At 40.2% G+C, this 16235-nt stretch overlaps 1 protein-coding gene across 1 annotated transcript in view; it reads right to left on the reverse strand.

Moving 5' to 3' along the window:
- Nucleotides 1-16235, reverse strand: part of LOC104471303 (sushi, von Willebrand factor type A, EGF and pentraxin domain-containing protein 1-like) — a gene marked incomplete at its 3' end in the record, with an annotated part of 33444 nt that overhangs the window by 16096 nt on the left and 1113 nt on the right. Inside the window, exons 2-5 of the mRNA XM_010086594.1 lie at nucleotides 13981-14139; nucleotides 13559-13738; nucleotides 8414-8593; nucleotides 1028-1146 (exon numbers count right to left, since the gene is read on the reverse strand). Of these exons, the coding sequence (XP_010084896.1) occupies nucleotides 1028-1146; nucleotides 8414-8593; nucleotides 13559-13738; nucleotides 13981-14139 (638 nt within the window). The remainder of the gene's footprint in view (nucleotides 1-1027; nucleotides 1147-8413; nucleotides 8594-13558; nucleotides 13739-13980; nucleotides 14140-16235) is intronic.

Raw genomic sequence — 16235 nt, forward strand, 5'->3', positions numbered from 1 at the left:
GTGGGCTACAAGAACTTACTTATTGAGTTTTAATCTACATACGTTTATGAATCAATAGCCCACAGATGCTTCAAAACATTCCGGCATGGCAAAGGAACCCGACATGTGTCTATAGATCTTTCATAGGGGTTAGAAGTGTCTTAAGGAACCTCTCTTTAAGAGAGCTGGTTTCACGTGAACAAAGAAGTCTGTCTGACCACTGTGGCTTTGACAAACCAGCTACAACTAAGAGCTAAGGCACTCACTTTCTACAGTTCAATGAATGACCCTGTGTCAGCAGAGCTACAGTAACCGACCACGGCTACGCTACAGCAAAAGATTTTGTGAACTTAAACCTCTTTTACTGGGACAGCTCACAGCTTCCAAGTGCAAAAAACTCCTGTGTTTGGAGCGAATTAAAAGCACACACAGAATCACCGGTCCTCTGCTGACTCATGGTAAAGCATTCAGTTACTGTAACTCGATCAGGTCGGAGCCTGTAGGGAATGCTACTCTTTATGAAACAGCTCTGAAGCAAGTTTTCCTTCTAACTCCATTTCCAGACCTCTGATACTGATAGTAGCCAAAGGTCCACGTCTGAACCTTGCTTGCATCAGATAGGAAAATCAGATTTTTCTTCCTCACTTGGGAAGCTGAAATGAGTTTTTACTTATCACAGTATGTTCTTGTTAGCCTCTTAGATTAATGAACTGGTTCACTTCCTTCTGAGAAGAGTTTATTAAACTTCTTCACATTCTAAGAGCTCATTTTTAAAGCAGCTGTCTCCATCCTATAAACAAGGGCACATTCTTTCTTTTGACCACATAAATTAACCATATGAGATTTTAAACACTATGCAGAGTGTCCTTTGACTGCATAACCCTAACCAAGACAGAAAATGCTGAATTATCAAGATACAACCTTTTCAGCAGATTTTTCTTCTACTCCTGTTTATCAGAACAAATAAATTCTAGTGGTTAAAAAAACAATTTGAAATAGCTACGTATAGAAAGACTGCCATGAGTAAAATGTATAGATTTTAACTTGCCTCATCTCCAGAGTTATCCTCAGCTGTTGGTACCTGCCAACTGATATTAGCAGAGTTATGATGTTCCAGAGTCTCAGCCTCAATATTTTCAGGACAGTGGATCTGAGGAGCTTCAATATCTAATCCAGAAAAAGACAAAGTAGTTTTATATGTGGGATTATAGAAAAAAACCCTCTGTAATGGTTAGACTGCAGCTTGTTATAACCTCTGTTTTTTGTGCTGCCTGGAATATAAACACACATATTTTTGCAAACTTCCTGTCTCTGCCCTTTTTTAATTCTTGCCTATAGGCTCATACATAAGCAGTGAATTCTCCTGGGGAAGAGAATATTTTTTGCTATATTTTTGTACATCACTTCACAGAATGAGACTTTGCTTTCTACATGAGACCATAAAACAGTGAATAAATAAGACAGAATGAATTTGTTTCTCTTATTATTCATCCATTCATTACACACATACTCATTAAGAAGGAATGGCTTCTCTACTCTTTCTCTGCCCACACACAACCCATACAGATGTAAACACTTGTTTCTGACAAGCAGTGACTTAAAAAAAAAAGTATTTGTGACACGATACATGTACTACAAACAAGACAGTAGTGACTCTCAAATCTCCTGGAGCATGGAGTGGAACTGACTTGAAAGAAACAATGGCAAGATTTCTGGCACCAGTTGTTGGAAATGTTCCTTAATAAACTCCCGCCACAAGTTGTTATGTAGGACAAATGCAGTCTTCTTGTGACATACGTGACAATGCTGGACGGCTTCAAAGGACTGGTGGTACAATATGGGTAATATCACCACCAACATTTAAGCCTCAAATTTCTCTGACAAACTTAAAGTACTTCTTCACTTCCCTGGCACAGGGCCTCCCAAAACATTTGCGGTCAGGTTATTTTATGGCTGTAGTGTTGTTTGATAAATCGTCTCTAGACAACAGCATTCAGCTCTGAACTCATCTATGCCCAGAAGACTTTAAAACAACTCAGAACTAGTATCACTTATATTTTTATTACTAAATAGTTCCAGTAAAGACATAACTCAGGCAATTAAACCTCTGTAATTAAGAGTGCAAAGCAATAAATACAAGTGATTTTGCCTTCCTCTGAACTCATTCTGATGAAAATTCTATTAGAAATGCAGTCTTTTAAATAACTACCAGTTATGGCTCACACTCCCCTTGAGGCTGAGGCAAATTCCATTTAAAAGTGAAATTCTGTAAAAAGACTAATAAATAAGTCAGAAATAAAGTGGCTATTTTAAACTGTCCAAATATGTTGGCAGGAAAATGGAGAGAAACAATAACAAGAATGAAAGCAATTGAAATGCAACTGTTCATTTTTACTAGAGAAGAATAACCTCCAGAGTTTCTTGGTGCCCTTTATTTTAGGGTTTCATGCACTGTAAATATCTAAAAGCTTGAACCCAAGCCATGCTGCTTTATCTTGATCCAAACACTTCAGCTTGTACCCTTGCGCTGGGATCTCATCAAATATTAAAAACTGTGGTTTGGCACAGGTTTACACAAAATATTCAGAAAAACAATGTGGTACATCACAGAGTGGGAAATAATATGTTATATTATGTTATATATGTTTATACGTTATAAAACCTTCCTGGCCATTACAGGGAAAAAATTTCCCACCTCAGTTTGTGTAGTGACCTTGCATGATGACTGCCCTAACTGCTTTCTGTACTGTTCTTTCACCCAGTGGCTGGCAAGGGCCCCAGTTTGGGGTGGAAGCATTAGTTCTACGAGCACAATAGTTCATGAAGAGGGGAAGGGCACATTCCCAGACAAACTGCACTTTTGCTTATATCCTACTATAATCCAAAGCCAAACTCCTTCCAGCTCAGTGTGCATGTGTGTAAGGGAATAAGTAACCTAACATTTCTAGAAGAGGTTGGTAAACATGGCAGAACCATACTCAAATGCATGTAACCATCTTCTCCCCATATCTCTATACTCCATGCACTTGTGTCAGCCAGCTTGGGCCTTAACTCTCGTGCACTGTTGCTCAGGGCATGTCAACAGCCATAGTCAGTTCAAAGACGCTTCCTGGAAGAGTTGCTTTTCAGACCCTTGGGGTGGGACTCCAAGAAGAAGATACATGCATTGTCTCTATCTTTACTGTCTTTCAGGATAAACTACATTGGGTCAGAGAAGGTACAATGGACACATGTTCTTCCTCAGCCTGCCATCATGACTTTTCACTCGATCCTCAATTCAACCAAACCCACAAGTGCAGTCATGAGGCTCCATGAGGGCACTCAAGTAGCAGGGCAGGTAGGCTGGTGGCCTTGGAAAGCCTTGAGGCTGGCAGGGAGACCCAGGGAAGTGCTCAGAGCACAGCTGTGCTAGGGTGCAGTGGCACTGGTGAAGAAGCCAAGCTGAAAACTTTCAAACCAATCTCAGCGTTTTAAATGAACCATCATTCTATAATCTGTCTATCAGCCAGGGTTTACACAGCATTTACAGATTTGCTTTGACAACAGGGCTTACATAAACCTGTGCTAAACCAGTAATGGCATTATTATTGTTATTGTACTACGAGTGTGGTTTCCACTTTGACTATCTTTAAGCTATGAGCTTTAACTTCTACTTAAAAATTTCAAATTTACCTGCACATTAGGCTTTTTAGCAGGCAGCTTTCCAACAACAGACTTATGAGATGGATCCCATGAGAAGATGGGACTCAAGCAACCTCTGAACTCCACATTTTTATTACAAACTACAAGAAAACCTGACAGCCAAGCTATAATGGTACAGGCAACACTTCTTACAGACTGTTTAAATCATGCTTTCCCCAGTTCAAACCCACCCTCACTCAGTTATTTGCTGGGTGCTTCCCTTCAATCCTGCACACACGCGTACACAGAAATGATTTTGTGCTGGTCTCTACCTTTACACAGAGCCTCTTGGATGTTTGCACTCCATCTCCCAAATGAAATGCACCTTAGTTCTTCTCTAGCTCCAGACAAGATGAATCCTTGGGGACAGCTCAGATGGCACACAGTCCCAAATACAGCAGGCTCCAGCCCACACCTGGGAGGAAGAACTGTCACACCTGCTGGTTTTTGGATGATGGGGCAACGCATTTCTACAAGAGATCAGTAGGACATGTCTTTTAACAGATGGATACTAAGTATACATTCAAAAAATCTGCAAACAAAGTCATGTGGCAACTCAGAGGGAACACAAGATACACAGACTTTTAATTTAAGAGTTTTCATGCACTATGAGTGCATCAAAACTTAAGACCTTCTGAAGCATTGTACTCCAGTGCTGACTGAAGCAAACAGCACCCAGGATATCAGGTTTTCTATTTTTTTGCTTATGCTTTTCACTGGGACAGAAACACGGTATTTTTCATGTGGCTCCACTATACCTTTCTCTCTCTCTATTTTGATTTTTCTTTTTTCTTTATGACTTCACTTTTCATGGTTGCTTTGCAGCTGCATTCTCTTGCCTTCTATGAAAACCAGACCTTCATATCAGGAGAGAGGCAGTCATCCTGTATCTGTTGCTTTCTACAGCTTTTACACCGTCTCTTGAAATAAGAACAAGACAAGAAAGACTAGACCCTAGCATGAACTCACTGCAGGTTAGGGACATGGCATGTGAGTTTGCCTACTGCATTCCAAAGTGAATGAAACTGGGCTTGGTCTTGACTGTGTTCAAACGCAGATGCAGAGGTTTGACCTTAAGTGGCAGCTGACCTTCTCTGCAAAGTCAGGAAGGGCTGATGGTTGATTAAAGGCCTAAAATTGAAGTTTGAACTATTTACTAGAATTCACTACAAATTCTTAAGATGGTTTGCATCAAAGTGTAAACTTCCAAAAACCATAATGTGTGTAAACAGGTTCAGTTGTCACAAAAGCTTTGTTTCATTTTTGAGCTGTTGCCTTGTGAGGCAAGGAATGTTATTTTTATTTCAAACATGGAAGCATTAACAAACAGGGCAAAAAGGGATATCCCATGAATCCACTTTGTAAATTTTCAGTAGTGCTTCTTATAATGGACAATAGACAAACACACAAGAATAATGCTTCATTTATAGCAGATGAGGAGACTTGTAACTCTTTTAGCTAGTCTGTGAAGAAAGCAATCAGGTCTTTACACAAAGGGCACACAAAGAACCCAACCCAACTAGAGAAGGGAAAGATCCATTCATCTCTTAGCAAGCGGTTTACATTCAGAACGCTTCGTATCTCTCTCCTCTCCTCTCCTCTCTCAAAATATGCAGCGAGTGATTGAAAACTGGTTCTTCTACATGAAACAAAATTTAAAGAGTTGAAGCATTCTAAGTATTTACAGCCATTTAAACTCTCAGTATTGAAATTGTGTTTAAAGTCCCATCAAATAATAACTGCACTTCACTTCAACAGGATGCGTAGATCACAAATGTTAACATATTTAGGCACTTCAAGCAGACACTGTTGGCTACGCAATGTGAAACAACTCCACCAGGAAAAAAAAACCCAAACCCTGACTTTCGGTTGCTCACCACAGGAAGGTAACTGGCAAACAGCAGAAAGATCAGAAATTGGAAAAAACAATTCTTGAGAAGACAAGCTAAAAGCACTGAAATGTGTACTACTACAGGAAAAAGTAGAAGCAAGGCTGTGAAAGATGCAAGCATGAAAAACAGAGAAAACTGCAGCCCTTTAGGAAGCAGTAACAGCCTTCATAGTGGAGATGCTTCCAACTACACTAGCAAACCCTTAGTAGAGCACAATCCTGAAACATCTGACACACATTCAGGACGACCTTTGGTATATCTCGCCCGAGGGAATCTCTTCTGAGTGGGACAGGTTTTTACCAGATAAAAAAAAATGTAATAGCATTGTTCAGCTTTTTTTTTTTTTTAATCTGTGCTCAATTCCAAAATTTGATCAAGCTGACCCGGGAAGTCTGGACTTTATGAGGAGCAGAGTGATTTCCACATTAGTCACACAGATAGGGAATTAACAGAGAGAGAGGAAAAAAGTACTTCTAAGGAGAGATAAGAACCTGCTTTCATCTGCAACTGCCTGTGATGAGCTACACAGCACCTTATTATAATTCTTAAGAGGAACTTCAATATTGTAACAAAAGAAAATATTACCACGCAAATCATTCATCCTTCCTTCAACCCCTTTGCAAACACATTGTTTCACGGAAAGAATTGGCCAACTGCAATTAGACCTGTGGAGTAGAAATTCTTTCAACACTAGGTGGCATCAACACCCTGGATGCCATCTGTGTTTTTACCTTTCTTCACTAAACCTTGAACAAAGCAAGGAGAAGAGTATCTTGCAAAATTCATTAATTTTAATGCGCTGGATATTAATCTTTTACCATGGGAAAGGAAACACAAGAACATGACTATGGGTTTTTTTTTTCAAATTGCACAAATGACAAAGCTTCCCTTTTCAGCAGATACTTTGTTTGCAAGCCATCTATAATATATGTAACCTACACCAAAGTATCTCATTGCTAACAGCACCTTTCATGAAAAATATTAACATTTAAAACATATGTAATAGCCAAACTTGCATTAACTTCCACTCTCTTGGAAAAAGATGCATATGACAACAGACCTCACAAAAGTGACTGTAAACAATCCAGGCTATGTTATGGTACAGTGCCAGTAATGGTTACAGATGGTTGCAGTACAATCTCAGTGAGCTAACTTTTAAATATGGTAAACTTTGCACTGATGTGCACTCAAGCTGAAAAACATTCAGAAGAACAGCTAGGAGAGCACTCTGAGGTCCAAGAAATCTGTTTCAAGGTAAGAGACTGAACCAAATTCCACTTCATTTTTCTAACAGAAGGTTAGGAAATGAATAGTTTAGCAATTACAAGTGCCTAAATACAGCACAGTTTCTGGTATCTTTTACATAGCTCACGATAAATAATAGTTAGGAGCTCTTCAGACTAAAAATAAACGGAGCATACCTCCATGTTAATGATGAACATCCAGAAAACAAGTACAAAGGGTAGTTTTTGGGCAGGACATGCCATTAGTCTTCTAATTTGCATCCTTCCCTAAATAAAACTCCACACAGCTATATTGAAAAAGAATCTCAGCAAGCTTGTTCTAAACACCAGTCACGAGAAGCAGCAGAGACATTTTCCAGCTAACACTCTTCCCTCTGTGACAATCAAAAGTAACTTTTATACTAGATTTTCAGACTCAGCAAAAATAAACTATTGCCATGGGTAATCCAGGAATGGAGGCAATGTTGCATGGTGTAAAGAAATCTTCTGATAGTAGAGCTGGATTTTAATAATCAAAATGCTAAGCTAGGAAGGATGAATTCAACTGATGAATACAATTAATCTTCTAGTTATAATCTTCCAACAGGATTTCAGGGTCCCTTCCTTTTGAAGTTAATTGAAGTTTTTCCCCTGGCTTTAATAGCAGAAAGATTAGGATCTTTTAACAAACTCTTTTGATAAATTAATACTTGTGGATTATTTTCATAATTTTAGAGAACATATCTACAGTTAGAAATTCACTCCTGTCTCAGGCAAAGTCCACATTTTTAAGCCTGCAGTAAAGCAGTAAAAATAGCCACAAGTTCAAGACAAATCACCCTCCTGGCATCACATTTACTGGACCCAGGTGACATGGACTTCAGTCTGACTTTAGTCACCATTTGATCAGTTTCTGAATTGCTGGACTTTAAGCTTGTGGGGGTTTTTTTGTTTGTTTGTTTTTTGTTTTTTTGTGGTTTTTTTTTTTTTTTACAGTTTGCTCTTGAAGTGTTTCAACTGTATTTCTTCTGCTTACCTTTCTAAGTTAATTAAATACCCGTCACTAGTCCTAAATGCGTACTTCTGAAATATACAGTACATTATTTCTGGAACAGCACTATATGCTTACCTGTCCCTGCACAGCTGGTGTGACCTCTGCCTCCTGCCTTAGAGGTGCTTGATCCCTAACTTGCCTAAACTCTTATTTTCTGCTGGGAGTTCAGCTAAAGTGGCAACAGCTGCATATCTACTCAACACTTGCAGTGCCTGGCTAACATACCTTAGTCCTTGTCTGGAGGTCATCTTTATCTTCCAGATGGTCACTCAAACCCCTGGTTGTTCACATTTTATCCACAGTATAGACCTACAACTCGCATGTTTCATACAACACACTGTGTGACAGTGTTAACACTCACCAGATGCAACAACCTTTTAGTTATCAGCTGTCCACTTTCTCCATTTACAAATTCCTTTGCCCCTCCCCAACTTCTAAGTCCTGTATGAAACATTCATAGACAAATCCTCATTCTTATCTTAGCTTCACCAGATATCAAAATAGGGAGAGTTTCTCACTCATGACAGTATGTCAGAAAAGGCTGCACTCTGACGTGAACAGGCAAAGTGTGATCAGATACCTACCTACACACTTTGGCTCCTTTGAATCCCACTGTGAGGTTCCCTGGCAGGTGAGTTTGGTGTTTCCTTCTATTTCATAGCCCTCATTGCAGGTCACAAAACATACTGTCTTATACGAGATATCACCCGTTGAACAATTAATACGTCCGTTTTCAGGAGCCCGAAGTTTGGGACACGTTCGAACTGCAAAAAGAAAAAAAAACCCAAACAAAACAGTTCACTCTGCAGCACTGAGAATCAGTGGAGTTACACTAGTTTGCCCAGGTTTTCAGAGGTGGGACAGGTACTGGCTTGTACACTAGTTACACTATTTTGTACAAATTTCGGGAACAGGGCTGGAACAGGGCTGACTTTTTTCAAAGCTTGCTTGACGCCTTCCTCTTCCTCAAACAGTCTTACATAGCATGTATGAGGGTGGGCACACACTGCCGAGCTCACCTATGTTCTGATGTAAGTCTAGGGTGGCAAACTAACTGCGCTCAGAAATGTTCCTGGCCATCAAAGGCACCTGGCACACAGTGTGTGGCCTGTGCTAGGGATGTCTATCCACCTCCAAAATGGGACAGCTGCAGGCAGATGAAATCCCATGGAAAAGTGTGTCTTTGGAAGTTCCTAATTACCCAGCCATGCCTGGGAGTTCTTTGGGAGATTTCCAACTGGCAGTCTGATATGGGCCAAGTGCACACCAGGGAAGAGTCTAAAAGCTTATTAACAGGGCAGATGACAGTGTCCCAGTGCTCAGGAACATTCTCAGGGACTCTTGAGTATACTTACGTAGACACAGACACATGTGAGCCTCCACAAAAGCAGACTTTCATCATGGTGGGGGAGAGAGAGAGAGAGGAAGGAGGAACACAAGGCATTCACAGACAACAGGACCACCAGGGATGGAAAGGAACTAATTAGACTGTTCCTGAGACAAAAGAGACCCTTTCAGGTGCAGGGCTCCCTGCGGAGGCAGTTCTGGCTGCTGGTCAGCACAGAGGCCTTTCTCCTGTCATGTCTCTCAAACACTGCAAGCAGCGTGATGCCAAAGAGAACACAGTCCTGTGCAGGATGTGTGTGCAGAAACAAAAGTGGGGCATTGAGGGTAAGCCTCAGATTGTCTTACAGTTTTCTTACTGAATCCTGATGCTGCAATTTAACTCAAAACAACACTTTCATTAAGACTGATCCCAAAACAGCGGAATGATAGCAAGAAGAAAAAAGTAGTTGTGTTGCTATGGCCCAGATTTATGTTCTTTGTTTCAGTGCCATGACCTCAAGCACTTCTACCAGGACCTCTTTCCTTTGCGCTGCCTCCTGCTCTCCTCCTCTTCAGCCAGTATCTTACATTTCTGCACTCCCTTGCTCCCCTCTGGACAACAACATTCTGAGCTACATACACCCTGCCTTTCCTTTGGGTCCCTCGAACAGCTAAGCTGTACACATCTACTGTCTGGTTATGATGATGTGATGATGATACGTGTATTGACAACTGGGTGACAGCAAGTCCAAATGTGTAGATGCCTGCTGAGAGTCCTAGTGTACCTGTGCCTTCAATAATTCAAGCCTCTCTTCAATAACCAGCTACTGATTTTCCAAAACCAGTGGAAAGCTCCTATGATTGAAAACCCCGCTCTCAGCTGAAACTGGCAGATACTCCTCAGTATGTTCAATAGTTATTAGGGGTAGAAAAACACACAAGGGCAAACAGTGTGACTGCTCAAAAACATAATCAAGCAAGCTGCAATTCCCTAAACTCTGTTCTCCCTGGATTGTTTTCCCCAGTTTCTGTTGACCTTGCTGGCAGGAGGGCAAGCCCTGGTGATGGGTAGCTTCAGAGATCCAGATGACTTCTCTGCTGTGGTCTAGGATGCCAATTTTACCAACTAACGCATCCTTGCTTCCACCAGGTAGGAGGCAAACCACGATCTCCTCTTCAAACACACTCAAAAGTAAGCCACCTTGGCAACTTCCCCTCCTTTTCCCAGTAGATGTTTACTCTGCACACTGATGAGACAGACATTGTCTACAAGTAGACACACAGACTGAAAAGATCACTATACACTCTCAAACTAATAAATGGGCAGATACCCCGAGCGTTCCTTCAAATGAAAACCAGCTGTATAAATGCCAACAACTACAAGCCCCTCAAAGCTACAAAAACGCACGTTAAATAATGTCTTCTTTGAAAACAGCTATAGTGGCACCTGAGTGGAAAAAAAGCCTGTAGCAAAACAGACATATATTGGATAGGGAAGAAAGAAAGAAAAAAGAAAGGAAGAAAGAAAAGAAAGAAAGAAACAAAGAGAAAGAAAGGAAGAAAGAAAAGAAAGAAAGGAACGAAAGGAAAGGAAAGAAAGAAAGAAAGGAAAGGAGAAAGAAAGAATGAAAGAAAGAAGAAAGAAAGAAAGAAAGAAAGAAAAGAAAGAAGAAAATGAAGAAAGAAAGAAAAAGAAAGAAAAGAAAGAAGAAAGAAAAAAAACAAAGAAAAGAAAGAAGAAAGAAAGAGAAAGAAAGCCATTCAGATGCACCCGATACATCTTTGTTTTATCACTGTCTCATGTTTACTCTGTGAAAGTACTGTTCTTCTTGTGCTTGCATACACACAAGCATCCTCTAGGAAAGTGCATTTAAGAGTATAAAAAAGTTCCTGAAACTTGGTTCTTGTGAGAGGCACTCTGAGCTTCAGAGCAGTTTCCTAATGTGCTGTATCTTAACTGTAGTAGAGTAAGAAAGGCATTTTTACAGCTGAATCACACATGCTTGATACAGAAGAGAACAGGCTTTCTCTTTTACGGTTTCTATGGAAGGCTGTAATACCCAATCTGCGGTAAAAGGAAGCAAATGCTACCAAACTCTACAGTGTTATTGAGGAAGCCTGAATGAACTACAAGCACTGAGAAGGCTCTCAGCAATGTTAATATGCCTACAGAGAAGGCACTCCCTTCTACTATCTGGTAAGTCTAGCCACCTCTTCTGGGAGGACTGAATAGCTGTAGTGCTCCTGCCTCCTCAGTGTTTCAATGTTCACATTTACTCAGCGTCTCAATACGGCTCTGGCAGAAACCTGTAACTGAGACTATGTTAACTTGGCTGTGGTTCCATGCATTAAACACACAGCCCTTCTCTCTTCAATAAGGCATCTTCTATGACCAAGAAATATTTCCATAAAGCCCATGAAAACAATAACAGTGTATTCTGTTTGCTCTGTGTTTTCCCCTAATACATTTTAAATACTTTGTAGCTAGTTTTTTCATGGGTCACGTTAATTGCACGACATGACTGCATTAATCACTTTCCAATAGCACAGCAGATTTTAGGCAGGAGAGCAACTGAGGAGTACTTAATGTCAAAATCCAAAGCAGTTGAAAGAGATTTTCCTTCACTCTCCCTTCTTAATTTATGTGATAAAAGACTCCTGGGATTAACAAAATAAACTGTGCCTTTGATCTTGCTCCCTTTCATAGTCTGAGTGAATTGAGACTAGGGGATCCAGCACATGTTAATGTAAGATTTTTAAATATTTTTTTTCCAAATTGAAGTCTTCAGTATGATCGAGAATGGCACTGGAAACACAAAAATATGTCCTTTCAATGCTTCAATGGATATTAACAAGGCATCAAGACAGTACCTCAAGGCAGACTTTTTTCTTCCCCCACCTTCCAGACAAATTCCCTGTTAAAGGAAACTCATGCACCAACACCCGACAGGTGACTACTTTTAAATGCTCCAGAAAGTTTTCCCAAGTACTAGAATCTTCCACTTCTGTACAGTGAAGATGAAGGATCCCTTCTTTGTGGCTGACTGCAGCTTTCCCCAGAATTTTTTGCACTGGAGGCTACTGTGTGGCAGAAGCTTTGACAGGCAGGTGCTCTTTCCCAGTATCCCAGTCTACCTAAGTAGCATACATCTGCAGTCTATGTTTTGACTGCTGGAAAGTCCATAGCTCTAAGTCTAGCTTTTCAAGATACCCTCATGGTGCTGGCCAGCAATTTGTTTTCTCTTGGAAGCTTCTCCTTCCTGTCTTCTGTCAATGGAAGCTATAATGGAAAACTAAGTTTTCCAGGATTATCTGAAGAAGAGTCCTGCAATGTAAGCAAAGTGAACTGCTATATAAGAATGTCCTGAGGAACTGATCTCTAGCTCAGATTCCTCCTTTCAGAACCATGACTTGCTGTTTCTTTAAAGGGTTGCAGTGTTTTTTGTAGCAGCATTAAGTGCTAATGCCTCCAAGGATCTATCCCAAAAAAAATGACCTCAAGGCCAGGGCAAGAGTTATAGTAGGAGATAATGACTTCTTATTTACTAGTTTCCAGTGGATAATACTAATGAAGTGCATCCAACTCAAGCTAAACATGTTGAACTACAACATGTGGTTGTTGAGGAGATGAGGGCTGCTACCTGTTTTTTTGGACAACAAACCAGACAGGACTACATGGGGATGCAGCTCCCCTTCTAAATCATCAAGAACCCAACTTCAGGAAGAGACAAGTGATAACAAAATGTACTTGTAAGAGCTCTAGAAATAATGTTTTTCAGGATGCTCTTTCCCATGTCTCCTCCCTTTCACACCTTCTGTTTGTTTCTTTTCCAGCTGACGTTCTCTTACAATGAACTTCTAGGATACTCCCAGTTGTTCCCTAGTGAAACTCTACTCAGAATTCTTCTGAAGACTACGGTCAAGGCCCAAGCTCTCCTATTTTTCATATGAAGAAACTGTAAGAAAGCAAAATGGAATTCTTCCAAGGCTAATGTCTCCCAACGCCAACGCCCATCTCTGCCAGGAGTGTGGTGGATATTCTAGAACACTCATGTGGCAAGGTTTTGTTATATATTTGACTACTTCATAGGTTTGCTGGATTTACATAATGTAGATGCAAAATTCATAGAAATTAGGTGGAAAGAGGTTTAAGGAAGGAGGATGTATACTCACTTGCAAAAGACTGACTGCCTAGTAAATACTGCTCTGCATTTTCTATTGTAGATGCCCTCCTTCTACTTCAGGAAGGAGGGAAACAGAGTGATTGGAATGATAGTATTCTTTCACACAAGAGCTAACAGGATCAGATCTGTCCTCCCAGTTAGGTAGTGAGCAGAGAAAACCACTGTTATGAACAAAGTAATTCAACAGAAAAAGACTTTGCAAACATTAGACATCCATACCTCTGCAGGTAGCCTCTGATCCGGACCACTGGCCATTTGGCTGACAAAGCCTGATGCTGCTTCCCACAAGATCAAATCCTGCTTTGCATCTGATCCCACAGGCAGCATTAAAGTAATTGTTGCAGACATTCTGGACAAAGTAACCATTTTCAGGGGGCTTCAGTTCAGGGCAGTGAACGACTGAATAATTAAACAATCACAACAGAGTTATGACACTCGCTGGAGTGCAGTAGGCTACTGAAGGAAAAAAATGTTTTAAATTTCCCACTCAATTTGTATCTTGGTACTTTTGATGTTTTGCAACGACACAGAAAATCTTGCATGCAATTTGACATGTCACAGTGCAAACACAACTAGCAAAATTGTCCCAGCACTGCATTGTGCATTCCAGGAGTATTCTGTTCCTGGACGGAAACACTTACCTTCACAGGTTTGTCCTACAGCACGATATCCTTCCTGGCATGTACAATCCTCAATGGAGGTACTTCCTGGTGGAGAAGTATGATTCTCATCAGGACATGAGATGCAAGTGCTGATTCCACCTGGAGAACCTTCAGGCTTGTATGTTCCTGGTGGACAAGCTGTTTGGCAAAAGAAAACATGACAGAAAGGAGTTCAGGATATCTGCCTTTCACAGCTAGCATAATTTTCCAGGTGTGTTGCTTTACTTTTTTTTTACATTTTTTTTTCCTAGCTCACACATCCCAGTGTCACTTAGGGCAGGAGCATTCTCCACTTAAAGTGCTGTAGAGTTCTTACAGGGGTGCACTAAAGCACACCAAACTCAGTGGAGGTCTCTCCAGTGACTGCCTGGGGACTGATATTAAGTTCATGATTAATCTTCTTGAAAAGAAGCCCAGTCCCAGAAGACACACGAGGTTTTCAGTGGTAAAACCTGTGCTGACCTCATGAAGACATCCTTGATTTAGAGGTGTAAAAGATTAGTTCAGACAAAAACCTTGCCATTCAAAACTACACCAAAGTTTAAGGCGTACAAATCTTTAGTAACAAGCTAACACAAGCTAGCAAAAAACTCTGCCCTTGATTTACAGATTATGATTATATATGATCTACACACTACACTTGCTAAAATGTGTGAACCTCAAACAATGAAGCAATTAATCAAAACAACTGCTCCCTGAAGCTTTTGCACTCACTGATACACCATTGAATATTTTTAACTCTGCATCTCGATGCACAAGCCTAAGAAATGTCTTTACAGGCAGGGAAAATGCATAGAGAAAAGGCACCTCTCATCTGAGAACTTCAGATTGCTTGGATAAGTCTGAGTGTTATCTCTTTCTGCCTTGAGTTCTATTCTTCAGGAAACCATCATAATTCTCTTTATTTATTTCACAAGGATGATGTGAGAAACAGGAGAGTGACTAATCAACAGGTGCTAATAAGTGAAGCATTGATTGATGAGATTACCACTTGAAACAGAATTCATAGACACATGTGCTGAAAAACATACCTCCTGATGTAAAGCTCAGGAAATCTTTTGAGAAGGTTGTTATGTAATATTAACACCGAAATCCATCTGAAAAAGCTCTCATTTCATTAAGTTCACTGTTTGCAAATTTTCCTAATGGACACACTTTCTTTTGCAGACTGCAAGTCAGCCTCTCGTTTCCTTCCCTCACTACAGTCACTTTGTACCATCTGATGTAGCTCTGCATGGTGTAAAGAATGTACAACCATAAACATCCTCAAGGATCTTCCTCCTTACACAGTCAGGTGTACTCTGCTTCTGGAGCAAATCTCTCCTACTGACATATATTTCCCAGAAGTCAGAGATTTTGGTATTACCAATCTTTTCTTTGGTAGATATTAGAACAGCTCCATTTGTTCTGTGATTTAGGTGTTAAGATACTCTGTCTCTTGTCTTACTAATCAAAACAACTTCCTGCTTTCTATGCAACTGGAAAACAAAACCCCAAAATACAAACAAACCAAAACCAAAAAACAAAACCAAAAGAAACCCCGGACTCCTTTTTCCTCACCTCTCATCGGAGAATTGACTTTCATAAGCCAAATTTTACGGATTATACCTTAAAAAAAATCAACCCATATGAACAATTAGCACTACTTCTTTCCCAAAGCTTCTAGAGATAATATTTTTGTTTCCTTTTCAGAAAATTTGCAGTTTTATTTTGAAGAAAGCAGCCAAGTGGCTAGCAGTTAAGAGGTGATTTTGGGTGCTGTAAAATTGCTTCACAAATCTGTATTTTAAACACAGTTTTAAAAAGACAATGAAAATGCCTAAGCAGCAAAGGAGGAAAGTATAAATCAAAGCATTTCAGGGAGGAAAAAGTGCAGAAACATCCAATCAGAATTAGAGATGGGAATTTTTCATGTTTGTTTTGGGACTTTCAGAAATGCACTCGCAAAAAAATCCCTTTCCTATAGTTCACACGTTCTTCCTGACCAAGACAGTCCCCTTAGACTGTTACTGGTTCTTTCCTCTCTTCTGTGCAGAAATTCCCTCCTGGGCCATCAGATCTCTCTGCAATATTCTCTCATGCTTCAGATTATCACCTCCAAATTGGCTAAGTATCAGAGGTGGTACTATGAAATACTTCCATCTGGCACTTTGTGGAAGTCTCTGTGTATCTGTGTTAAAACTAATCAGCATCCAGCACAAACTGACAAAGTGCATCCAAAAGGATACAGGAAA

This window comes from Pterocles gutturalis, unplaced genomic scaffold (genome assembly GCF_000699245.1).
Source record: "Pterocles gutturalis isolate BGI_N339 unplaced genomic scaffold, ASM69924v1 scaffold9411, whole genome shotgun sequence".
Taxonomy (NCBI): domain Eukaryota; kingdom Metazoa; phylum Chordata; class Aves; order Pterocliformes; family Pteroclidae; genus Pterocles; species Pterocles gutturalis.